Here is a 27487-nt window from a genome sequence, read left to right as displayed (position 1 = left end):
TCTAGTCGTGGGTAGTGTAGCTTGCAAAAATATTTTTTTGGTCTTTTTTTCTCCTTTTTGTTTGACATTCTCGGCTTGTTAAATGAAGTCCCTGTCTTCTGGGCCAGCCTTGGGGAGGCGGTGCTCGTAGGCACATACACACGGACCCTCCTCTGGTTCAGGATTCACACACCAACCATGACTTTTGAATAAAAATGGAAAGCAATTCACCAAAGTCTCCAGGGATCACTACAGCATAGATGGAACAAAACAGAGCGACTTCCTCTCGAATAATATTTTTGAACATATAATTGAGGGAAGTGTGTTTCTCATATTTTTTTATAGCTTGGGGTACAATGTATTTAAGCTTGTTGTAATTAAGTACTCTCCTCACTTTATGAATCTTATGCTCGTTTGCTCATAGTGACTCGATTTATGAGGCTTTTCCTAGATTGTCAGTGACAGACAGTGTTTTTCTCTCTCTCTCTCTGTTTTTTTTGTGATGAGGAAGATTGGCCCATCTGTCACCAATCCTTCTTTTTTCGCTTGAGGAAGATTGTCCCTGAGCTAACATGTATGCCAGTCTTCCTCTATTTTGTATGTGGGATGCCGCCACAGCATGGCTTGATGAGTAGCGCATCAGTCTGTGCCTGGGATCTGAACCCGCGAACCCTGGGCTGCCGAAGCAGAGCATGCGAACTTAACCACTACGCCACCAGGCCAGCCCTGATGTTTTTCTCTTCTAACTTGATCTTACAAAACTCATGTTTTCTTATAGTGATATTTCTTATTGCTGTATGAAACTATTTTACAAACATATTTTACGTTATGCACATAGCCCGCCTAAAAGATTTAGAGATGAACTAGAATTATTCTTGATTTTTTGAAATGATCAAAAGAAGCTACTGATACATTTAATTTGATTTTATAAGTAAAATACAGAAGATACCTTCTCAGATATGGTATTCTTTCGCTGCAACAGCTCTTTCTTGGTTATTCTATTGTAGCTATTTAAATTCAAATGTTAAACTCAGTACCATCCCTTAGATTTTTATTTTTGGCATCTTTCTGAGGATAATAGGGAACCTAATCTTTTACAATTGTTACTTCACATTTCCAAGCAGAGAGAAAAGTAGAGAGAATAGTTACTCCTGGTGTCCCCAACATTAGGCATCAAAGCCTTGTCACCTAATTTGATCTTTTTACCCCTTCTCCCATTTGTGTTTCTTGAATTATTTTAAAGCAAATACCCACCATCCTGTCACTAACAGATCATGAACTTTAAAAAAACAACTACAATACCATTATCACATCTTAGAAATTTCAATAAAAAAGTCCTTACTATCATCTAACACCCAGTCAAAATTAAATTTCCCCGAAATATCTCAAAAATGAGGATTTAACCAAGGTTTCCACACTGCCTTTGGCTGATTTGTCTCTTAGCTCCCTTTAATCCATAAAGTGCACCTTCCAACTTTTTTCCCTTTCTGCCATTTATTTGTCAAATGAACTGGGCCATTTGCCCTGTGAGAAGCCCCACAGTCTAGATTGGGCAGATTGCTTCTTCATGGTGTCACTTTCTTTGTTCTTCTGTCCCCTGGATGTCTTGTAAACCAGTGGTTAGATCTATGGACTGCATTAGAAGCAGCGTCATTGGATTCTTCTTCCCTCTCTCCAACCCTCTCTTTCTTCCTTTCTTTCCTTTTTCTCTTTGAGAAATGGCTGGTGCTGTATTCTTGTTGTGGCTTTTCCGTCCTGGCAAGAAGCACGTAACACCTCTTGTCCTGCTGTAAGTGGAGTGAAGATGGTTGCTCTGTGGGTCCAGGTGATACCAGCCCAACCTTCCTCCCAACTGTCCACTCTTGCTCCTGTCAACGTTGGAACTGTGGATTCTGGGTCCACCGATGGCAGTTGCCTTGCTCTGGCATTCCAGGAGAGATGGCAAAATGGTGATGTTCTGGCTCGGTCATCCCTTCTGCATTTCTCAGCTGGAACTCTTCTATAAAGAACCACTTTCCCTCATCAACCACTGGGTAACTTTGAAATACCGCCCTTGACGAGAGGGCAGGAGGCATGCTTCCTTCTTTCACTTTATTTAAGCGTTTCCAAAATCGTGACCTGGGACCTTAGTGACCTCAAATGCTGCCAATGCATTTTTTAAAAATAATCCTCTCCACTCAAAAAACATGATCTCATGCATTTTCATCCAAAACAATCTTTTTTTTTTTCTTTTTGGATGCTTATATTGACCCCATCTTAGTAGGGAGTGACTGCTTAATAGGTTCAGGGTTTCCTTTTGGGTTGATGAAATGTTTTGGAACTAAATAGAGGTACTGGGTGCAGAACATTGTGAATGTGCTAAATGCCCCTGAATTGCTCACTTCAAAATGATTAATTGTATGTTATGGGAATTTGTGTCAATTAAAAAAAAAAAAACAGTCCCTTCTGTGTAGGAATCCCCTCAAGCTGCCTCCTGTATGCTTTTGTCAGCATCCCATTCGCTTTCCTTGTGTTCATTCACTGGAAGAAGCCCAGGCTTTCATATGTCCTCCTCCTTCCACCCCGGAATCAGCCACTTCTTCACGGAGGCCTAGACACTTGGGTGGGAAACAGTATTTGGACACCAGGCTGCGTGCACTTGGGTGCTCTTTGCTACTGGGGTTTCATTGCTTCTAGGAATTCTTAGCAGACAGAGTTAAAGAATACATTTTTTTTTTAAGAGAAAAGTAAATGATGAGTCCAAATTTTCCACATCATATTTAAGCCTATGGGTTTTCACTTAATTTTTATGAATTATTCTTGTATCTCTTTGCTTACCCTGAAAATCTTGTTTAACCGTGTAATTTATTCACAGCAACAAGTGCTCACAATACCACACAGAGGTGACTTCTGTAGGTGACACTGTGGTTGAGATGTGCTAGCCCGAGATGTGGGTTCTAATGTTTTTAAATCCTTTATTTAGGAATATAGAGAACGAACAAGTTAAGTCATGAAACTGATGAAGGCCTTCGTTTCATGGATGTGAAAACAGAAACGGTACAGGACTGAGATGTATCTCAGGTATCAGAGTGTTGGATCAAAGCCAGGCTTTGAAATCCGTTCCTCTCCCTCTATCTAATTCTTCCACTACACCAGGGCTCGGCAGACTATGGCCGGCGGGATCTGGCCCACCACTTGTGTTTTATAAACAAAGTTTTATTGAAACACATTTGCATTGTTTGTTGACACTCTGTCTATGGCAGCTCTCATGCTACAATAGCAGAGTTATGTGTGTGCGACAGAGACCAGATGGCCCGCCATGTTGACAATATTTACTCTCTGGCTATTTACAGACAAACTTTGTCCATCCTTGAACTAGACCATCTGCTTTGTGAGCTGATTAAAATTGGCCAGAACATATATTCATATCAGGGAAGATTATTCAGCTATGCAAAGTAATAAAATACTGACACGTGCTACAACATCAACAAACCTTGAAAACATTATGCTAAGTGAAAGACGCCAGACACAAAAGGCCAAACGTTCTGTGAATTTACTTATAGGAGGTACCTAAAGTTGTTGAGTTGTAGAGACAGAAAGTAGAATAGCGGTTGCCAGGGGCTTGTCTCCTCTTGTGTTGGTGTGTCAGGAAATACTATGGTTTACTCCCCAAAGGCTACATAGACACATGGGCCTGGGAAATGTGAAGGATCCCTGCAGCCGTCGCTGTGTGTCTGTCTCTCTCTCTCTTTCACACACAATATTTTAGAATTCATCCAGCCCCACCTCTTCATTTTACAGATGCGGAATCTGAGGCTCTGAGAGGTGAAATAACCTGCGCACGTTCCCACAACTTCCAAGTGGTAGCACCTTCCCACTTCCAGGTCAAACCTCTTTCTGTTACCATCACCCTCTATTCATGGAAGCAACGCAAAGCAGTGGTTAGGACTGAAGGGTGGCTCTGGAGATACTTGCCTCTATTGGACCCATGACACTGCCAAGCTGTGAGATTGGGCGTGTTGTTATTGCCTCTGTGTGCCTGCTTTGCCCATCTGTGAAATGAGGAGAATTGTTCCTAGCCCATAGGGTTGTTGGTAAGAATGGATGCATCTGCTCATTGGAAAGTATTTCCTTAGAACCATTCCTGGCACATAGTAGCCGCTGAGAAGATATGAGGTGCTTCTGACTTTTTCATCCCCATCACCATCATTATCATTATCATCTTCATCACCATCATCTCTATCAGCATCATCACCATTATCATAATCATCATCATTATCATCATGATAATCACAGTCACCATCACCATCATCATCACCATCATTACCCTCACCATCATCATCATCACTATCACCAGGTATCATTATCACCACCTTTCCAACATCATCACCATCATCATATCATAATCGTTATCATTGCGATCACCATCACCATCATTATCATCACCATCACCATCATTATCGTTATCACCGTCACTACCATTGTTATAGACTGAGTTGTGTCCCTCCAAAATTCACGTGTTGAAACTCTAACCCTCATTGTGACTATATTTGGAGATAGTGCTTTTAGGAGGTAGTTAAGGTGAAATGAGGTCCTGAGAGTGGAGTCCTAATCTGATGGGACTGATGACCTTATTAGAAATTTGTCTCTCACAATTCTGGAGGCTGGAAGTCCAAGATCAGGGTGCTAGGTGATTCGGTTCCTGGTGAAGACTCTCTTCCTGGCTTTTAGATGGTCTTATTCTCACTGAGTTCTCACGTGGTGGAGAGAGATTTCTCTCTTCCTCTTCTTACAAGGACAGCAGTCATTGGATTAGTTCTGTCTTAACCCAGTATGACCTCATCTTGATTACATCTGCAAGACCCTATTTCCAAATCAGATCCCATTTACAAGCACAGGGGTTTGGGAATTTTGGGGAACACACTTCACCCCAGTACAGACAGCATGGAAGGCAATGGGGGATTAAGAATACATAAGCATTTGACTCTGTACTTTACAGAGCATCTTGTCTATTTTTTGTTAACACACCGTCCTATACCCCGCCATAGTGGAACTGATAACAGTGAGAAAACTGAGAACAATGGGTGTCACCTTGCCCTCTCCAAGAGCCAAGTGAGCGAAAAGAGATAAGACCAGAGGCATGAATAATTCACAGCCTGGACCAGCAGTCTCAGAATAACGTCCAGGGCTCTCTGTCTTGTCTTAGCATATTTACTGCAGTCTGAAGCTCTTTATAGCACTTGATGCCTCTGTACATCGAAGAAGCGTTGGGACTTTTTTCAGGAAGCTTTTACTCTAAGGAGGTGTCAGCCTACCTGTGGCTACTTAGAAACTGGAAATTTACACAGATCTGTGCCCCTTACTAGGATGGAGCCAAAAAGAGACTCACTTTCCAAATGTAAGTGGAGACGCTGCACCTGATGCGTATACAATTACCTGCTGTCACCTCTACCTGGTCTGGAAATCAGCTAAGAGCTACGCTGCCAGGCGGCCTTCAGGCGACCTTGGATGTGCTATCAGTCTGGAAATCCACCGTTAATGGGCCAATAAGTTGATTGTTCTGCAGAATTATAGTGTCATGAGCCCGAGCAACCAAGGTTGACTCAGTTGGGCATGGCGGGAGAAGCGATGTTTCTAAAATAGTCTGCCTTGAACTCAGTCTTTAGACTTTAGAGAAGGACAAGCTCCTCATTGGACCACTAGGTGGTTCTGTGTACCGTGATTGGCTCTAACTTGAAAAGACCAGGAGAAAGAGTGAGCCCCTCCCACTTTACTCTGTGTGAGAAGAACCCCTCCTTTCTTTTCTTGTATTCGCTGCCACCTGCGGTACCTTCCTGCCTGCCATACCTTCATTCCTGGCCAGTTGCCGACTGCCTGTTCCAGGGGCTGCAAAATCTCTATCTGAGCCAGTGTAACATGGCCCCACTCCTTCACCAGGATTTGAAGTTTGAGTGGCAGTCGGTTTGTTTTGATCACAAGGGGTTATAGGGAAATAGGAGAGAGTGTGTTGGGTGAAAAAAGAGTTGCAGGTTGGGCATAGGGAGGTGTCATGGGGAAGGGAAGCAAAAAGAGACCCAAGAGGACCTTGGGGTGGGTTCTTGGGAGGAGCTGAGGAGCTTAACCCTAGATCCCCATCACGCCACTAGACCTGGGAGGGCTGGGACAAGATGCGCTGCTTATAAAACAGGCTAGTGCATGCTTGGTAATGTGCAAAGAGAGGGAGAGAGTGGACAGGCATATCCATTTGCAGACTGTATTGAACTCACTTTTTGTTTTCTCTACATTAAACCTGCAAAGTAGAGTTTCTTCTATCAATGCTTCTATCATTGCATCTTTTTTTGGAAGAGTCCTTTGCAAAGTATCTATATTGTGTCCTCTCCTGAGGTACCACTCCTTTCTGCCTGTCTGCAGGCAGGCACCAAACACAAGTGCAACCCTTGGCAAGACGGGCAGACGTGGTCTGGAGGTAAGCTTGAGGTCGGAATTGCTAAGTGGAGAGCGACATTCTACCTGGCAGTAGAGCGCCAACTGGATACGGCTCAGACTCAGCTCTCTCTCTAGGGTTACGGATTCCCGGGTCCTTTCCAAAGCCACCCTTTGTCCAGCCTTTGCCCAATTCCTTGTCACCTTACCTTGACTTTGTTCATTAGACACTTCTTGCATCTCCCTTCTATGGGAGACACCCTGCTCTCTTAGCCTCTTCTGTTTCTGCGCTTGTTAAAATTTTAATTGTGGCAAAATATACATCACATAAAATTTACCATCTTCACCATTTTTAAGTGCACAGAGCAGTGTCATTAAGTACATTCACATTGTTGTGCAACCATGACCACCATCCATCTCCAGAACTTTCTCATCTTCCCAAACTGAAACTTTGTCTCCATTAAGCACTAACTCTCCATCCCCTCTTTCCCAGCCCCAGGCACCACCATCTACTTTCTGTCTCTGTGGATTGGACTCCTCTAGGGATCTCATATGACTGGAATCTTATGGTATTTGTCCTTTTGTGACTGGCTTATTTCACTGAGCATAATGTCCTCAAGGTTCATGCATGTTGCAGCAGGTGTCAGAATTTTCCCTCCTTTTCAAGGCTGAATAAATATCCCATTGTGTGGACAGACCAGATTTTCTTTATCCATTCATCCATTGATGGACACTTCGGTTGGCGTCCACCTTTTGGCTCTTGAGAATAATGCTGCTATGAACGTGGGTGTGCAAATATATCTTCAAGTAATTGCTTTCGTTTCTTTTGGGTGTATACCTAGGAGTAGAATTGCTGGATCATAGGGTGATTCTATGTTTAATTTTCTGAGGAACCTCCACACAATTTTCCACAGAGGCTGCACCATTTCACATTCCCACCAACAGTGCACAAGGGTACCAGTTACCTACATCCTCACCAACACTTGTTTTCTGTTTTTTTGATAATACGCTTTGTAATGGCTGAGAAGTGGTTGTCTCTTCCCTTTGACGCTTTTTCTTCTTGCTCATAAGGACGAAAAGTCACAAAGAGGACCCTAAGTTCTTACTCACAGGAAAGCCCATCACACCCCCTCTCTGACCTGTCACCTCCCATCTTAGTGACGTAGCATCATCTATCAAAGTCTTAGTAGGCGAGTGGGTGCTCTAAGTGCTTGAAGAGACAAACGACATCATTATCCCAATTTTCTTGACCACTAGTTATATTTTCAAATGTTGTTCCTCTCCTGCCATCATTTAGCTTGTACTCCATTACACAACACAATTTATAACTCACACGATGGAGGGTGAAGACCCCAGGAGCTTAGAAGTAAACTTGAACCATCTGAGTGGCCACGTGATGTGACCTCGTATGGGGGGACATGCTCGTTTCCTGGGGCTACCATAACAAAGGACCGTAAACTCAGGAGCTTAGAAGAACAGGATGTGATGGTCTCACAGTTCTGGAGGCCAGAAGTCTGAAGTTAAGGTGTTGACAGGGCCGTGCTTCCCCCGAAGGCTCTGGAGAAGGATCTGTTCCATTCCTCTCTGCCTCTGAACTTTCTTGGTTTGTAGACCATCTTCTCCATGTCTTCACATGGTTCCCTCTGTGTGCTAATCTCCTCTCCTTTTTTTTTCCAGCTTTACTGAGATATTATTGACAAATAAAAATCATATATATTTAGGTTGTACAATGTGATTTTTTTTTTAAAGGTGTATAATTTGATGATTTACTATACATTGTAAGATGATCACCACAATCAAGTTAATGAACACATCCATTACTTCACATAGTTTCCATTCTCTTTTTGATGGTTAGAACATTTAAAATCAACTCTCTGAGCAAATTTTAAGTATACAACACAGTATTATTAACTATAGTCACCTTGCTGTACATTAGATTCCCAGAACTAATTCATCTTATAACTGAAAGTTTGTACCCTTGGACCAACATATCGCCATTTCCTCCTCCCCCAGCCTATTTCTACCTCTGTTTATATAAGTTTTACTATTTTAGATTCTACATATAAGTGAAATCATACAGTGTCTGTCTTTCTTGGTCTGGCTTATCTCACCATGGGTAATGTCCTCTAGGTCCATCCATGTTGTTCCCAATGGCAGGATCTCCTTCTTTCTCATGGCTGAATAGTATTCCACTGTGTATATATCCCACATTTTTATCCATTCATCCATCCATGGACACTTAGGTTGTTTCTATATCTTGGTTATTCTGAATGATGCTGCAGTGAAGATGGGGTACAGATGTGTCTTTGAGATCCTGTTTTCATTTCCTTTGGATATATGTCCACAAGTGGGATTGCTGAATCATATGGTAGTTCTATTATTAATTTTTTGAGGAAAATTAGGAGAAAATTGGTCTTGCATTTTCAATAGAGCATCAAATTTAGGGATGTCAGCAGAAACTTTACAAATCTATAGATTTTAGTGAAACATTGTGGCTCTTTTTAAGTCTAAAGAGAGTTCTCTTCTAAGGAGAAAAATAAAGGAACTTCTTCCCCCACCTGTTGTGAAAAAGAGACATCTGAGGCAGCATAGGAAGAGATGGCCAGAATAAAGAAACAAACCAAACAACCAGAAAGCTCCACCATCCGTGCTGTCCAGCTCGGCTGGTCAGAATGCCTTGCTTCCAGCCAGCTGTCCTCTAGGTGGGGCTAGAAGCTAAATTTTTGCAAGTGTCAACTCATCTGCGGAGAAAATCCTTTCCAAAGCTCTCCGCCCCATTTAAAACTCCAAATATCCCAGTGTCCCTTAACCTAAGGGTTTCCAAAAGCCACCAATGAAGCTAAAATGACAGCAAACCCACAATAGCATTGAAAACACTTCAAACCTTTTGAAGAGCAGGTAGAGAAGACAACTAGCAGTAGCTGTGAACTCCCCCTCATAGGACAGAGCATATTTACGCACAACCAGCAGACGAGCGGGTTCTTAGGGGGCACACTGAGATGGGGTTGATGAGTGAATTCTTGAATGTCATTTTATAGGAAGACAGGTCCTGTAGATTTTTTGCTTCTGAGTAGCAACGGTAAGTAACAAAACAATGCACAGCATTGATAACAAGACCGTGACTTAGATTCTATTTGAGTTAATGAGTGTTTATACAGGAATAAGTCAGCTAAGACAATGTTACCATCTTTGAGTTAATGAGTGTTTATACGGGAACAAGTCAGCTAAGACAATGTTACCATCTTTATCCGGTACAGTGTATCCATGGGGTGGGAGATGGGCATCATTTGGATCAGCTAAGTTACTGTAACATTCAGCTCTTGTAAGAGCAATGTGTTCCGCAAGCAAAGCTGAGTTTTCTGGATTCCCTTCTCTGTCCACAGGACGTGGACCCTTTGTGGAACCCCCGAGTACCTGGCCCCTGAAGTCATCCAGAGCAAAGGCCACGGGAGAGCCGTGGACTGGTGGGCGCTCGGCATCCTGATATTCGAGATGCTCTCAGGGTGAGTAGGGCTTCCGTGGAGAATCTGCACTCACTCCCCAGCACTTCCCTCCCCTGCTGTCTTGACTCGCCTCTGTTCACCCCTAGGATGTGCATTCAGGTTGCAAATACTTGGGGTGTGGTCCCAGGGCAATGCAAATTGAGCTGGCTTTCATAAGAGTGAAAACACAGGCTTCTTGCAGAAACAACAGTGCATGTCTGCAGAGATCCTTACCCTGTCTCTAAATGTCCTTGTCTTCCTCGAATATAATATTAGTCTGCTGCACGGAGTCTTTTTGGAGTAATGCGCAGAGCTGAGTACTGTACGTGTTGCATGAAGAAAAATAAATCAAATACGGTTTAGGATGTTATGAACGAGCAGTGTGCTAGGAAGAAAAGAGTGTGTGCTTTCCTGAAATCCCAAACTTGCATTGGAGGAAATTTGGAAGGTCAGTTCTTCTCCACGTCCAGACACTAAAGAGGTCGCCCATTGGTCAAGGTGTTGTCATGTTAAATATTCAAGTCTGGCTGATGCATGAGACAGGTCTGATGTTCCCCTCACAGAAATGTAAAGCAAACATCCCCCTCTTAGAAATCTTGGGGTTGGAGTTCATCCTTGTCCTATTATTATGATCTTCCATATGTGTTCTCTGGTCTGGAATTTCCTGAGACGATGAAGCAGTATGACAATTTACCAATGACAGCCTCTAGAAAGAAGGGAGCTATGTATGTGTGCACCCACGAGGAAATATTCTTCCTTTTAGGATTTTCTCTCTGATGGTGTGGCTGACAGGCAGCTGGCCGTGAGGTGCCAGGACAGCTGCCAGGGGCCCTCGGGCGTGCTGACTCTGCCTCCTTCCACCCTCTCTCCTCTTCCCTTTGGTCGTCTTTCTTTGGCTTGTGTGTTTCCTGCTCGTGAGTCTTGCACACACTCTGAGTTGACTCCCAGTTGTAGCAGAAGCTGGACCCTGTTCCACACCTGTCTGATTGCCTGCAAGGCAAGTCCAGAGCTTTTGACCCAGAAACCTTCCCTGATTTAAGGTGGAAAGAAAGATGGAAAGAGGCATTTTTCTGCATTCAGAGTGTGGCCAGCCAGAGTAGAATGTATGAAAACCTCTGTTTATGTGTTTGTCTGTCATCCATCTATCTATTATCTCTATCATCTTTCTATCTACTTACCTATCATCTTTCTATGCGCTTATCTGTCATTTATATCTATCCTCTATCTGTCATCTATCAATCTATCTATCATCTATATCTATCTATCTCTATCTGTTTATCATCTATCATCCATCTATCTATGATTTATCCATCTGTTATCTCTATTTATCTGTTATCAATCAATCTGTGTATTATCTATCATCTATCTGTATCCATCTATCAATCTATCGTCTGTTTATCTATTCTTTTGAATTTTCTGTTACTCTTTACTCAGACGTCTCAAGCAATTCACATAGAATCAGATTTCTTAATATACACCCCAGCCCAGGGAGTCCTAAGCAAGGCAAAGGTTAAAATAAATTACGCATAGAGTCAATCCATAACTATTTATGCACCACAGTGATCAGCTTGTGCTCAGATGCCAGCAGCACATTTTCTTTCCGTAATATTATTTGAGCACAAGAGGGCAGCATTGCCTGAGGAGAATTGAATCCCGGCGTCCGGTGATTTTAAATAGAGTGAGGTTCATGTGTCATGTCCTTTCTCTGTATTATTAGGGTAGAATAGAATATTATAGAATAGAATAATACAGAATATTATTAGTAAATACAATATTAGAATATAATATACTATTAGAACATAATATTGATAGGAAATGATAGAAAATTATTAGAATAGACTAGAGTTAGAATGTAATATTAGGATATATTAGGATTATTATATTAGAATTATTATTTATAAATAATTATTGGGATTATTTAAATATTATTTGAATATAACATATGAGAATATATTAGAATATTAGAATGCAATAGAATAGAAAATAATATAATTAGAATCTGGTGTATTATTAGGCTCTATTATTAGAATAATTGATGATAAATAATGAATACCCTCTCCTAACCCAAAGCACAGTAATCTGACCTTTGCATCTCATATGATGCAGTGAGCTATTTGTTCACGGTGAGCACATTTCCACCTTCCACATTTGCAGCTAGAGACAGTCACAGTTTTCTGGGTGGGTTTCTTGAGAAAGATCAGTCCTGGCACACGCTGCAAACCTGGCCTACTCCTCCTGGGCATTGCTTGGCTCTCCCTGTGGTCCGGCCAGCCTCAGCTCTCATCTGGTCCACTCCTGAGTTTCCTCACTGTCTCCTCCAGCTGCACCCTCTCCTGCCCGTGGCACCTTTTCCTGGAAGCAACTGGAGGGGTCCTGTACCCACACCAGCCAGGCCAGGTCGCTCCTGTTTTGCAGCCCTCTAGTGGAAGTAACCAGAGCTCCTTATTCTGTGAGGCTCTGAGGTGGTCTGTATGAGATCTGCCCACCTCAGACAGTGGTCTGGCCCCTCTCCTGGGATCGCTGGCCGTCCTGCTTGCCTCTCACACATGCCAGGAGGCATTACTCAGTTCTCCTGTCTGCCAGGCTCCTGCAGGGCGTAGCCCCTCTGCTAGCCCCATCTCTTCTGTTGCTCTGTTGCAAGCTCACCTGTAACGTGACCACCAGCCCTCCCCTGCCCCTCCTGCCCACTCTCTGCCCCACCACCACTCCTTCTGTTTTCTTCATTGCACTTTGCAGGATCTGCAACCATCTGTTTGTGTGAGTTGGTTGCATGACATCACTTGATCCAATCTGCTCTTCTTGGCCCCTTGAGCCCAGAGACTTCTCCTGGTGACCAACAGGAGGGAGTTGCTGTGCAGAAGGTGGAGATGGCCTTTTGTTCAAAGACCTCCTGTCTCCAGCTTGCTTGTTAGATTTCCATTTTCTATATTCACATCCTCAGCAGGATGAAGCGGGACTCTGTTTGTTTATTGCTTTAATGGGTCGTTTAAATCTTTTATGCCGTACAAGAAAAACCATTTGTTGGGTAAAACCTTCCATGTGATTTTGATATGAAATCATAGCATAATTGGGATTTTGTTTTCATTGAATGAGAAGTTTACGTCAGATCAAATATGTATGGTACATTCTGGAACAGAATCACTCATGGGCTTTCTCAGTAGCACCAAACTCAGCTCTGATTTCTTACATCATCTCCTTTTACATCTATCTCTCTGGAGATAGATTGAATTGCACAGACATATTTCCATGGAAAATGGAATTTGTGTTTGGAGTCTCATTCATGTGGAACATTAACTGCAGTGTGGTGGTTCACAAACATTCTTGCCCAAGGACCCTAAAAGTTTTCAGCAACCATCTATCCAAAAAGTTATTACATTTCTAAAAATTATTATCAACCCCAAAGAGCTTTTGTTTATGTGGGTTGTATCTGTCAATGTTTATTCATTTAAAGTTAAAACCGAAATGAAAAAATATATATGTCAATTTATGTAAAATAATAAACTTACGAAAGATTAATATAAATAGAACTTTTAGTGAAAAATAACTATGCTTCCTAGAATTAAAAATATCTAGAGAGGGGGCCGGCCCGGTGGCGCAAGCGGTTAAGTGCGCGTGCTCCGCTGCGGCGGCCCGGGGTTCGCTGGTTCGGATCCCGGGTGCGCACCGACGCACTGCTTGGTAAGCCATGCTGTGGCAGCGTCCCATATAAAGTGGAGGAAGACAGGCACAGATGTTAGCCCAGGGCCGTCTTCCTCAGCAAAAAAAGAGGAGAATTGGCGGATGTTAGCTCAGGGCTGATCTCCTCACCAAAAAAAAAAAAAAAAAAAAAAAAAAAAAAAAAATATCTAGAGAGAAGAATGGCCTTGTTTTATATTTTTGGTAATCTCCTTAATGCCTAGCCTAATCAAGGGCACCTGGATTTTCCTCTTCTTCTGCACCCCGTCTGCTATGATATGTTGTTTTGATTGAGATATATGAAGAAAATGCAACCACATTCAGATTTGTAGTCAGAAAAAGGACCTCACAAGTTCTTGAGGAACCGTGGGATTCCCTGGGACCCCACATTGAGAGTCGTAGCTCTCCTGCCTCAGACAGGGTACCCCTGGGACTCTTTCTTTCTCTATACATTGCCCCAACCCGTGCATAGCCCAGCTCATGTTTTTTGCCACTTTTTCTGAGGAAGACATATTTATGTTTCACATGAGTCTATCAGGGCAAGGGATCTTGGAGAAAGAAGTCAATACACGGTGACATTATAACAGCCTCCCCTTCTCTTCTCTCTCCAAAAACTTTTTCCTCTTTTCCTTGAGCCCATTTCCAAGGTACCTGCCTTTGCAGGCCAGCCCTCTGTTAAAGACGTGGGCAGATAAAGCATTGGCTGATGGTTTAAGTGACGGGGTTAAGACGCCCGTATTTTTCTCACGGGCGTCTCTGTGAGTCTGATGAGGAGCATGAAGTCACAACTATGGTACCTCCGTCTGGACAATCCATTTCACTGGAAGATTTAGGTGGGGAGAATGGTTATATAAAAATGATCATGAGTAGATGATGGAGAACATGACAGAATTGGCATGAATTCTTAAGATGAAATTCTTGAGTCTGCCTTCATGCCAATGAGCAGATTATCCTTCCAAGTACCTCTCACCATAGGTATTTAAGTTGCCTCTAATGCCCAATTCCATTTCATGAGCACTCATTGCCTGTTTAGTAAGAATTGGAACTATTCTGTAGGGTTATGGAGAGAGATTTGAGGATTTCTTAGAGCGCTTTGCACATGCTATGGGAGTACTAGTTCTCAGATACATATTCTCCATGCTTTTTCCTTTGGGCAAGAACTGTTAGTGCTCATTTATGATTTTTTCCACTCCTTAAACTACTGCTCACATACCTTTCCCATGATATTGTCATGTAGTGCCAGCTTCCCAAGAATACTTCGTTTCATATTCTCCATAAATGACCTTAGATATGCATGACACATTTTCTCCTGGTGGTTAGTGTTCCATTGCGGAACATGGACATTTCCCCAATGCAGTCACACAGCTGAATGTGCTCGGGGCCACCACCCAAGAAAGAGGAATATGACTCCCCCAAACATTGTTGGAGAAAGCGTCTGGCAGAGGAGGAAGGGCTGATGTGGGAGTTATTAACTCGAAGGCGTTCACGGTTGGCGAGGACTGGATGAGTGTCGACGTGCAGGGCTTTACTTCTGAGCCTGGCCTGGGTCGTTTCTCAAGACATGGTAGCTCGTAACTCTAGAAGCACACATGGCCAAATAGTTATCAGACCTTAATAACCAATGGCTCCAAGAGATACAGCTATAGCCTTCTCAGCACTGTGTCTCTATTCATGCCAAAGTGTAAAACTGAAAAACCGAAATGTCAGTTAAGAGAAAAAGGTATTTTATGCCATTTGCACACAGCTATGCATTTTCATTTATTTAATATCCTCTATTTTTCCAATCAACCTGCCTCTTCTTCAACTTTCTCATTAATTTCTACGTTTGTACCTCATATTTCTGTTTTTTATTTTTTTATATTTTTCTACTCTCACTTCTCCTTAATATATTTGGAGAGATAATGTGGATATTCTATGTATTGGTTTCCTGGGGCTGCCATAACAAATTGCCACAAACGTGGGGGCTTAAAATAACAGGAATGTATCCAGCTCCCCATCCTGGAGACCAGACGTCTGAGATGAAGGGCCGTGCTCCCTCCGGAGGCTCCAGGGGAGGGTCCTTCCTGCCTCTTCCAGCTTCTGGGGCTCCAGGCGTCCCTGGGCTGGTGGCTGCCTCCCTCCGTCTCTGCCTCCGTCTCCACGTGGCTTCTCCTCTGTGTCTGTGTCTCCTCTTCTGTCTCTGATGAGGACACTGTCATTGGATTTAGGGCCACCCTCATCCAGGACGCCCTCATCTGCAACCTTCACTTAATCACATCTGCAAAGACTCTTTCTAAAATTTGGTCCCATTCACAGGTTGTGGGGTAAGAACATGGATACATCTTTTTGGAGGCCACCAATCCATGCACTGTGCTCAGTTTTTCTTTAAAAACATCAGGAATTGATTTGGAATCAACAGAATTATTTTTGTTCCTTCTAATTTGCCATCATCAATGAGGATATCATTAGAAAGCAACATTTTATAAGATATTTCCATGGCTTGTTTCACTGAACTAGAAGATCTAGTTCTAAAAAAGCTAATTAGAGGTTATGCTTTTGTGTTGAGGGTCTTTGCCTTGGGCAAATGAGAAAATATCAAGAATATAACTTGTGCTTAGGGACATGTAAGTATCTAGTATATATTTGTTGGTTAACTTCTAGATTTTTCTTGGTCTTTGCACTTTTAAGTATATTTCCTCTCTAGCTTATTTCAGATTATCTTTTCCATTTCCACATATTAGAAAAGACAGGTCTGTTGACACTCTGTATCAGGAATACAATCTTTACTTCTGGTAACACTGCCACAGACAGCAAGCAAATAGGTGTGGCTGTGTGCCAATAAAACTTTATTTACAAAACCAAGCTGGGGGCCAGTTTGCCAAATCCTGGGCTACAGCTTTGTTGCCTAAAGGCTAGAGCTGGAAACCAGCCTTGCTGTCACTCATGTCCCTAAGTGTGACCCAGGTGAAGAACACAAAGACATTTACTCATGGTCTAGTACGGGTGACATTTTTAATTTCGTACAAGCAACCACAGTAGTTGGTCAAATGGTCTCGTGGTCCTTACCTCCTCCCTGCTGGACCTTCCTCTGCACTTGGGCACCTCTCAGAACCATCCCTTCTTGGAGTCCCAAGATCCCGATGACTCCAGTGTGTGAAGAAAGTGCACGTGTGTGAAATAAATTATGATCTGCCCTTGTCCAGCAGAAATAGTGATTGTGACGAAGTAGGGATTTTTCTGTACTTGCTGTCCACTAAAAAAGGATGTTTCTTTTTCTAACAGGTTCCCTCCATTTTTTGATGACAACCCATTTGGCATTTATCAAAAAATTCTTGCAGGCAAAATAGATTTCCCCAGACATTTGGATTTCAGTGTAAAGTAAGTAAACCTTTCCCTTATCATTCGGTGTATTTTTCTTTAAAGCATTTAAAATCATGGTCAGAGCATCAGCTGAGCAGGATGCCACCTTCAATGGGCTGTGCTCAAGCGCTTTTGGGAAGTCATCTTTTCCGCAAAAAGGGAAAAGATTTTCATTTTCTATTTTAATGATTCTTAATCTTGTAATGACTCCTGGTCATAGTTCTGCCCTTTGAGATAAATGGTATTTACAATTAGCAAATAAAGGCGTTTGTTGTCATATTTAGTAAGAGAGCCATTGTGGTATTTCACAAGAAAGATCCGCCTCCTGGAGGATTTGCAGTTGGCAGAAGTGTTGATGAGTTTAGCAGAATTTATCTCTTCTCTTCTGCTTAAATTATCCTCATTCTTAAAGTCTTTTATCATGCTAAAATTTTGAGTGATGAGCATGTTGCTTCAAGAACTTTTGCATTGCTTCAATCTTTGTAACCTTGAGTATGCATTTCTTTAAATTTGTGGCAATGGGGGAAAAAAAACAAGTTTTAAAAAATATAAGAATGGGGCCGGCCCCGTGGCTTAGCGGTTAAGTGCACGCGCTCCGCTACTGTCGGCCCAGGTTCCGATCCCGGGCGCGCACCGACGCACGGCTTCTCCGGCCATGCTGAGGCGGCGTCCCACATACAACAACTAGAAGGATGTGCAACTATGGCATACAACTGTCTACTGTGACTTTTGGGAAAAAAAAGGAGGAGGAGGATTGGCAATAGATGTTAGCTCAGAGCCGGTCTTCCTCAGCAAAAAGAGGAGGCTTAGCATGGATGTTAGCTCAGGGCTGATCTCCCTCACAAAAAAAAAAATAAATAAATAAAATGAAAAATAAAATAAATAAATAAAAATCTTCAAAAAATATAAGCATGTTTTTGGTTTTCCAGATCCCTTTATCCATCTGGTCACCTTTTAGCCATTTTCCACCATAATGAGTCCTGAATTCTAGTTGTTTCTGTGTATTTTCCAGATGAGTTGATAGGGTCACAAAATGGAATTAAATGCGTTTAATTGAGAACTAAACTTTTCTTGCTAATTTTTTTTTTTTTTTTTTTTTTTGGTGAGGAAGATTAGCCCTGAGCTAACATCTGTTGCCAGTGTATGTGGGACGCCTGCCACAGCATGTCTTGATAAGCGGTGTGTAGATCCGCGCCCAGCGTCCGAACTAGCAAACTTAACCACTACGCCACTGGGCCGGCCCCTTTATTGCTAATTTTTTAAAAGTATCCCGTGGAAATTGGGTTCAGGGAAAACTTATTTCACGACTGTGGATCAGCTACTGGGTCCATTGGCTGCATCAAGTTGCTTTTCTTAGTGGTGAATGTACCTCACCCTAACCAGAGATTCTCAGTCTGAACAGAAGACAGTATTTCTCTTGGCTTGTGTTGTGTTTGACACACCAGGCAGGTTTTCAAAGATTTTAGCAAGAAAAGGAGGCTCCATTTGAAAAATAAGTCATCTAGGGACTGGCCCGGTGGCATAGTGGTTAAGTTTGTGTGCTCCACTTTGGCGGCCCAGGATTCACAGGTTCGGATCCCAGGCGTGGACCTACACACCGCTCATCAGCCATGCTGTGGCAGCGAACCACGTACAAAACAGAGGAAGATTGGCACAGATGTTAGCTCAGGGACAATCTTCCTCAAGCAAAAAGAGGAAGATGGGCAACAGATGTTGCCTCAGGGCCAATCTTCCTCACCAAAAAAGTAAAATAAAATAAGACATCTAGAAGGGACACCCTATCCAGTGAATGGTAAGATAGTTGAAGTGTGAAGGGAGATACAACACTCAAAAGTTTACTTGCTCTAGAAGGAAACGAAAAATATCGTACAGGATTTCTCTCCCAGAGTCCAAATTCCATAGAATTGAGTGCCATTATTTCAAATGGACAGCAAAACGCTTTTAAAATGGAGTTATATATTTATCAACAATTCGCCAATGATTAGATTGGATTCAAATCTACTTACACCCATTGGCAGATGTGCCAGTTGATGGTCACCTTAGACCTCCTGGAATTCTGGGTAAATCTGTGGGGTGTGAACATCTGCTGCCCTGGCTCAGACACCCATTGGCGGTATGCCGTCCATGGTGGGAGTGACAGGTGTTGCCATTGGTGCACTTGCTTCAGGTGAAATAAGCGTGGACCCTCTGTCTCTTGCATTCTTGAAATCAGCTTCTTTCTCCTGTAGGTCCTGAAGTTCTCCTAAAGGTCTTAGGCAATTCAGAAGCTCATCAGATTTATTGCCCTTTTTCTTGTGAGCAATGACTTAAACTCTTCCAGGAGAAGTTTCCCCAGAGAAGGGACGATCCATACAATCTTACGTCATTTATTCAGTCCGTGATATGAAAGGCTCAGAGCAGTCATATGAACATATTGAGTAGGTTTCCAACGTTTTGTGGAAAGGAAGATATTACAGAAATAGAACAAACATACGCTTATGTTAAGTCTGGTCTTCAGCCACGTCCCCTGCTTTTCCTCATTGTTTATTTTGAAGAGACAGCCAGCAATGGCTGCCCTGGAATCCTTTGGTCTGAAGTCCTCCTCCTCTGAGCATCCCCAGGTCCCTCCCTCCAGTCCCGGAACCCCCATATCTCCATTGTGGGGGCTCAGCAAGAGCAGGAACCTGGGACCCTTTGATGCAATTGATGATTGCAAATGGTGATTGAGTTTAAACATCACTTCTTTCCATTATTGGCTAGATCTTAATGAGTTGGCTGAGAAGCAGGACCCTCATGAGTCATTTCTTATCCAAATTACTGTCATTGGGTGGCCATGATGGTAGAATTTTGACTCTCAGTTTCTTAACTTCTTATGCCGGTTCGCACAACCTCCGCATTTGACCACGTCAACTTGTTGCGTAGGAACATGTCTCTCTGGATTGAGACTTAAGATTCCTTATAGAAATATACATAATTGAAAAGGAAAAAAAAAAGCTTTGGGGCTTGTTGCCAACTTGGTAGAACTAATATTTACGAGTGTTTCTCCTGTCTGAAAGCATCTGATCAGAGAGAAGCCAGCCGGCACCAGGAAAGGAAATAAGATTTAGAATTTCAGACACAGTGAATCAAGGGATTGTCGGTGGACACAGAGCCTGTCCCAGGATCGAGGCACCCTCTCGCAGTCCCAGACACTTCCAGAGTTCCTATATGGCTCTGCCATATTGAGTGGCCCCTTCTCATCTGCACCCTTTGCTTTCAGGACTGAGCTGTTTTGCATGGATTTGATTTTGTATTTTAAACAAACCTTCATTCTTCTATAACCCCACTATAGGGAACTTTAAGTATATGCACTCCTGGGTAAATAATAGGGAAAAAGAAGGAAAAAACCGCATTTATTTAGGGTTGTTTTGGGAGGATGGTGTTTGGTGATCTTGCTTTGTTTTTTGGAATGTCAAAATAATGAAGGAGAAACTCAACGAGTACTGGCAAGGTATCTAATTTTTCAGTGCTCCTATATTCCTGTGACCTGCTCAAGAGTCTTGTCTCCGTATTAGACGGATACAAAATCCAAGCCTTGGGCGAGCCGATGTTCTCAGATTTTCACTTAGAGACAGAGATGCTGGGAAGTCTGGAAGTTCTCCCATCCTTCTTCAGGATGCGTAGCGTTGGGAAACTCTGTGGTTACAGCTGTTTCTTGCAGAAGTTTGAGATCAGTAGGAACCTGGTTGAGTCACAGTCTCGGCGTGAGGGACCTTGGGTCCCTGGACCCTCATATTTACCTCCGTGGGCTCGGGTTGTCAACAGACTCATTGAGCCTTCCCGGCTGGTCACAGAGCTCAGGGCATGGCCTGAGTCTGGGTTTGTGCTCCTCACCCCGGGGCATAATTTGCGTCAGGAAACTTAAATGCTTAACGCTTGGTCACGGGTTGTTGACTGTCCTGGGGGACATCCATATAAGCTTGAAATGCCTGGACATTATCATACATAATAGAGTCTACCTGTTATATACGAACACACACATCCACTTCTTATACTTTTTACTTCCTCAACTGCTCCTCTTAGAACTAGCGTATCCTCTGGAAGTCTTAAAACTTACCTTGAACTTCCCATCCTGATGGGACTGCCTTGCTGCATTCGGACAGGGTCTGTTATTTAGGAGGATAGTTTATGTGTACCAGCAGACTTTAAAAGACTCGCAATAATTTGTGCACTTAACGGGAACGCGAGCATTGTAAAACAAGAATCCCATAAATAAGTAAACCCACAGGGCAGAGCGTGACCGTTTATTTTGGTAAAAGCAGACGTCTTCTGTTTGGCGGGGACAGCCTGACAGATATATTTTAAGTGAAACATCACAGTCCCCAGGGCAGGCACATATTTTCTCATGCTCGTATTCAAAGCCCCGTTTTCTGTCGATTTAATCAACCTTTTCCCCTTAGCTCAGTGCCTGTGTGTGCACAGCTCAGCACTGCATAAATTATTTAGGAACCGATAACGGTAAGAAAGTGCCGGAAAATGTTTAGCCCAAATGAAAATTGAACCGCTGGCCAGATGCGTGCATAGTGGGTAGATACTATCGTGGTTGACATGCTGTCTTTGCTCGCGTCCGTATCAACATATTTTTGCTCCTTCCCCCGTCTAGAGACCTCATTAAGAAACTGCTTGTGGTTGACAGAACAAGAAGACTGGGGAACATGAAGGTCAGTGAGTGTGTCCATATATAGTAAGTTGTATCCTTTATAAGTTCTTATCATTTATATTTAAAGATACCAACAAAAGCATTCATGTTTAGTCGTTGCCCAAATTTGAAGTCTGGGTTCCTGGGCATGCAGAATCAAACTGGGTCTACACCCCATCTCCTCTTCTCTCCAAACGAGCAAATGACTCCACAGAGATGTAGAAGTTATGAGTCATGATTTTGTTTATTTGTTCTTATTTTTTTAATCGGCATTATTGAGATATAATTCAGGTACCATACAATTTACCCATTTAAAGTGTACAGTCTAGTGGTTTTTAATGTATTTGCAGAGTGTGCAATCATCCCCACAGTCAATTTTAAAGAACATTTTCATTACCTCAAAAAGATACCCCATACCCTTAAACTGTGGCTCCCCTATCTTTACATCCTTCCTTGCCCTAAGCAACCACTAACTATTTTCTGTCTCTGTAGATTTCCTTATTCTGAGCCTTCGTATAAATGAATCATACCGTATGTGACCCTTCGCATCTGACTTCTTTTCATTCAGGATGATGTTTTCAAGGTTCATCCGTGTTGTAGCCTGTGTCAGTGCTTCGTTCCTTTTCATGACTAATATTCCATTGTATGGATGGACCACATCCTGTTTACCATTCATCTCTTGATGGACATTTGGGTTGTTTCCACCTTTTAGCTATCATGATAGTGCTGCTATAAACGTGGTGTACATGTTTGTGTGTGAATTAATCATTATTTTAGAAGTTGTACATGTATGATTTTCATAAACTTTTCATGTGAAGGGAAATATATATGAGGGACCAACTGTTGCCTAAATGGTGTGGTATCTTATACACATGTTTCGGTTCTGTTTTGGCACCCTTGAATTTGAGAGAATCCATGGACATCTTAGCTATTTCTAGTTCTAGACCTTCGTGGAGGGACTTACTCATGGACCAGGGCACTGACCCTGTCTGTTGTAGTCTTGAGAGACACATAGACCCATGGACGAGAGTTGGTTCCCACAGATCTCTTGAGCATCTCTGTTTATGTGGGTGTATTTGTTTCCTGTAACTGCTGTAACAAAGGTCTACAAACTGAGAGATTAAAACAACAGGAGTTCATCACCCTCCCCCAGTCCTGGGGACCAGAGGTCTGAGATGAAGGGGTCGCAGGGCCGTGCTCCCTCCGGAGGCTCCAGGGGAGGGTCCTTCCTGCCTCTTCCAGCTTCTGGGGCTCCAGGCATCCCTGGGCTGGTGGCCGCCTCCCTCCCGTCTCTGCCTCCGTCTCCACGTGGCTTCTCCTCTGTGTCTGTGTCTCCTCTTCTGTCTCTGATGAGGACACTGTCAGTGGATTTTGAACCCAATGATCTCATCTTAACTTGTTTACATCTTCAAAGACCCTATTTTCAAATAAAGTCACATTCACGAGTACTGGGGATTAGGACTTCAACGTGTCTTTGCTGGGGGGCGGGCACAGTTCAGTCCATAACAGTGGCCAGATTTGTCCTTCACATTATTCATGGACTAATATGTTCAGGTCTCTAAGGAGGGGATTGAAAACTAACTTACTGGACATTACTGGTGAAGGAAACAAATCTATGATACGGATCAGCTGTTCACCCGTTACTGACATTTTATGACAAATAGGGTGAAAATTATTGGAGAGACCCACAGGTAGGCCTAAAGATAGAACCTTGCTGACATCGCTTGCCATTTCATTTCTTTACATTGCCGCATTAGAAATCGTATCATCAATAAGAGCTGTTATAGCGAGTCTGTAACTTGAAGAGCCAAGAATCCAGCAACATCACATCTCTATGGCATGTCAGAGCGTGCATGATAAGGGCTGTGGAATTGTAGCATGGGGGAGCCTCCAAGACCAGAAGCCCCCCCCCCACCCACTTCCGTCACCTTAGGTTTTTTTTTTTTTTTTTTGGTTTAATAATTTCTTTTAATTGATGTTTTAATAGTTTTTAACATTGTGAAATTTTGGGTTGTACATTTTTGTTTGTCAGTCACCATATATATGACTCCCTTTACCCCTTGTGACCACCCCCCACCCCCCTTCCCCCTGGTAACCACAATACAGTTCTCTCTGTCCATGTGTTGGTTTATATTCCACATATGAGTGAGATCATACAATGTTTGTCTTTCTCTTTCTGGCTTATTTCACTTAACATAATATGCTCCAGGCCCATCTATGTTGTTGCAAATGGGACCATTTTGTCTTTTTTTATGGCTGAGTAGTATTCCATTGTATATATATACCACAATTTCTTAATCCAATCGTCAGTCGAGGGACACTTAGGTTGCTTCCACTTCTTGGCTATAGTGAATAATGCTGCAGTGAACATAGGGGTGCATAAATCTCTTTGAATTGTTGATTTCAGGTTCGTTGGATAGATTCCCAGTAGTGGGATAGCTGGATCATAGGGTATTTCTATTTTTAATTCTTTGAGGAATCTCCATACCATTTTCCATAGAGGCTGCACCAGTTTGTATTCCCACCAGCTGTGTATGAGGGTTCCTGTTTCTCCACATCCTCTCCAACATTTGTTATTTTTTGTCTTGGTGCTTATAGCCATTCTAACAGGCGTGAGGTGGTATCTTAGTGTTGTTTTGATTTGCATTTCCCTGATGATTAGTGATGTTGAGCATCTTTTCATGTGCCTATTGGCCATCTGTATATCTTTCTTGGAGAAGTGTCTCTTCATTTCCTCTGCCCATTTTTTGATCGGGTTGTTTGTTTTTTTGTTGTTCAGTTGTGTGAGTTCTTTATATATTATGGAGATCAACCCCTTGTCAGATGTATGTTTTGCAAATATTCTCTCCCAGCTGGTGGGTTGTCTGTTCATCTTGATTCTGGTTTCGTTCGTCTTATAGAAGCTCTTTAATCTGATAAAGTTCCACTTGTTTATTTTTTTCTTTAGTTTCCCTAGTCTGGGTAGGCATGTCATCCGAAAAGATTTCTTTATGACCAATGTCAAATAGTGTGTTGCCTATATTTTCTTCTATGAGGTTTATAGTTTCAGGTCTCACCCTCAGGTCTTTGATCCATTTTGAGTTAATTTTTGGGAATGGTGATACCAGATGGTCCACTTTCATTCTTTTGCATGTGGCCGTCCAGTTTTCCCAACACCATTTATTGAAGAGACTTTCCTTTCTCCATTGTATGTTCTTATCACCTTTGTCAAAAATTAGCTATCCGTATATGTGTAGTTTTATTTCTGGGCTTTCAATTCTGTTCCATTGATCTGTGTGTCTATTTTTGTACCAGTACCATGCTGTTTTGATTACTATTGCTTTGTAGTATGTTTTGAAGTCAGGGATTGTGATGCCTCCTGCTTTGTTCTTTTTTCTTAGGATTACTTTAGCTATTCGGGGTCTTTTGTTGCCCCATATGAATTTTAGTATTCTTGTTTCTATTTCTGTGAAGAATGTCATTGGGATCCTGATTGGGATTGCATTGAATCTGTGGATTGCTTTAGGTAATATATATATTTTAACTATGTTTATTCTTCCAATCCATGTGCATGGGATATCTTTCCATTTCTTTATGTCATCATCGATTTCTTTCAATAATGTCTTGTAGTTCTCATTGTGTAGGTCATTCACCTCCTTGGTAAGATTTATTCCTAGGTATTTTATTCTTTTTGATGCAATTGTAATTGGTATTATCTTTTTGAGCTCTCTTTCTGTTAGTTCATTATTAGCATACAGAAATGCAACTGATTTTTGTAGATTGATTTTGTACCCTGCAACTTTGCTGTAGTTGTTGATTATTTCTAATAGTTTTCCAATGGATTCTTTAGGGTTTTCTATATATAAAATCATGTCATCTGCAAATAGTGAGAGTTTCACTTCTTTGTTATCTATTTGGATTCCTTTTATTCCTTTTTCTTGCCTAATTGCTCTGGCCAAAACCTCCAGTACTATGTTGAACAGGAGTGGTGAGAGTGGGCAGCCCTATCTCGTTCCTGTTCTCAGAGGAATGGCTTTCAGTCTTTCCCCGTTGAGTGTGATCTTGGCTGTGGGTTTGTCATAAGTAGCCTTTATTATGTTGAGGTACTTTCCTTCTATTCCCATTTTGTTGAGAGTTTTTATCGTAAATGGATGTTGTATCTTGTCAAATGCCTTCTCTGCGTCTATTGAGATGATCATGTGGTTTTTATTCTTTGTTTTGTTGATGTGATGTATCACGTTGATTGATTTGCGGAGGTTGAACCATCCCTGTGTCCCTGGTATAAATCCCACTTGATCATGGTGTATGATCTTTTTAATGTATTGCTGTATTTGGTTTGCCGATATTTTGTTGGGGATTTTTGCATTTATGTTCATCAGCGATATTGGCCTGTAATTTTCTTTCTTTGTATTGTCTTTGTCTGGTTTTGGTATCAGGGTGATGTTGGCCTCGTAGAATGATTTAGGAAGTGTTCCATCTTCCTCTATTTTTTGGAATAGTTTGAGAAGGATGGGTATTAAATCTTCTTTGAATGTTTGGTAAAATTCACTGGAGAAGCCATCTGGTCCTGGACTTTTATTTTTTGGGAGGTTTTTGATTACTGTTTCAATCTCTTTACTTGTGATTGGTCTATTCAGATTCTCCATTTCTTCTTGGTTCAGTTTTGGGAGGTTGTGTGAGTCTAAGAATTTATCCATTTCTTCTAGATTGTCCAATTTGTTGGCATATAATTTCTCATAGTATTCTCTTATAATCCTCTGTATTTCCGTGGTATCTGTTGTAATTTCTCCTCTTTCATTTCTAATTTTATTTACTTGAGCATTTTCTCTTTTTCTTAGTAAGTCTGGCTAAGGGTTTGTCTATTTTGTTTATCTTCTCAAAGAACCAACTCTTTGTTTCATTAATCCTTTCTACTGTTTTTTTGGTCTCAATTTCATTTATTTCTGCTCTGATTTTTATTATTTCTCTCCTTCTGCTGACTTTGGGCTTTGTTTCTTCTTCTTTTTCTAGTTCTGTTAGGTATAATTTAAGGTTGCTTATTTGGGCTTTTTCTTGTTTGTTAAGGTGGGCTTGTATCGCTATGAGTTTCCCTCTCAGGACTGCTTTTGCTGCATCCCATATGGTTTGGTATGGCATATTTTCATTTTCGTTTGTTTCCAGATAGTTTTTGATTTCTCCTTTAATTTCATCAATGATCCATTGGTTCTTCAGTAGCATGTTGTTTAATCTCCACATTTTTGTCACTTTCCCAGTTTTTTTTTCATGGTTCATTTCCAGTTTCATAGCATTATGATCTGAAAAGATGCTTGTTATGATTTCAATCTTCTTAAATTTATTGAGGCTTGCTTTGTTTCCCAACATATGGCTTATCCTTGGGAGTGTTCCGTGCGCGCTTGAGAAGAATGTGTAGTCAGCTGTTTTTGGATGGAGTGCTCTGTATATGTCTACTAGGTCCATCTCGTCCAGTTTTTCATTTAAATCTACTGTTTCTTTATTGACTTTTTGTCTGGATGATCTATCCATTGATGTAAGTGGGGTATTAAGATCCCCTACTATTATTGTGTTGTTGTTAATGTCTCCTTTTAGGTTTGTTAATAGTTGCTGTATGTATATTGGTGCTCCTATATTGGGTGCATAGATATTTATAAGTGATATGTCTTCTTGATGGAGTGTCCCTTTTATCATTATATATTTCCCATCTTTGTCTTTCTTAACCTGTTTTATCTTGAAGTCTACTTTGTCTGATATGAGTATGGCAACACCTGCTTTCTTTTGTTTGCCATTAGCTTGGAGTATTGTCTTCCATCCTTTCACTCTGAGCCTGTGCTTGTCTTTAATGCTGAGATGTGTTTCCTGGAGGCAGCATATTGTTGGGTCTTGCTTTTTACTCCATCCTGCCACTCTGTATCTTTTGACTGGGGAGTTCAATCCATTTACATTTAGGGTAATTATTGATATATGAGGGCTTAATGTT

The 27487-nt window shown here is 41.9% G+C and overlaps 1 protein-coding gene across 1 annotated transcript in view; it reads left to right on the top strand.

The window, feature by feature from the left end:
• Positions 1-27487, top strand: part of PRKX (protein kinase cAMP-dependent X-linked catalytic subunit) — a 94372-nt gene that overhangs the window by 55010 nt on the left and 11875 nt on the right. The window contains exons 4-6 of the mRNA XM_058535381.1: positions 9765-9884; positions 16800-16895; positions 21499-21556. Of these exons, the coding sequence (XP_058391364.1) occupies positions 9765-9884; positions 16800-16895; positions 21499-21556 (274 nt within the window). The remainder of the gene's footprint in view (positions 1-9764; positions 9885-16799; positions 16896-21498; positions 21557-27487) is intronic.

Source organism: Diceros bicornis, chromosome X, assembly GCF_020826845.1.
Source record: "Diceros bicornis minor isolate mBicDic1 chromosome X, mDicBic1.mat.cur, whole genome shotgun sequence".
Lineage (NCBI taxonomy): Eukaryota > Metazoa > Chordata > Mammalia > Perissodactyla > Rhinocerotidae > Diceros > Diceros bicornis.
This window is presented reverse-complemented; position numbering and strand designations above follow the sequence as displayed.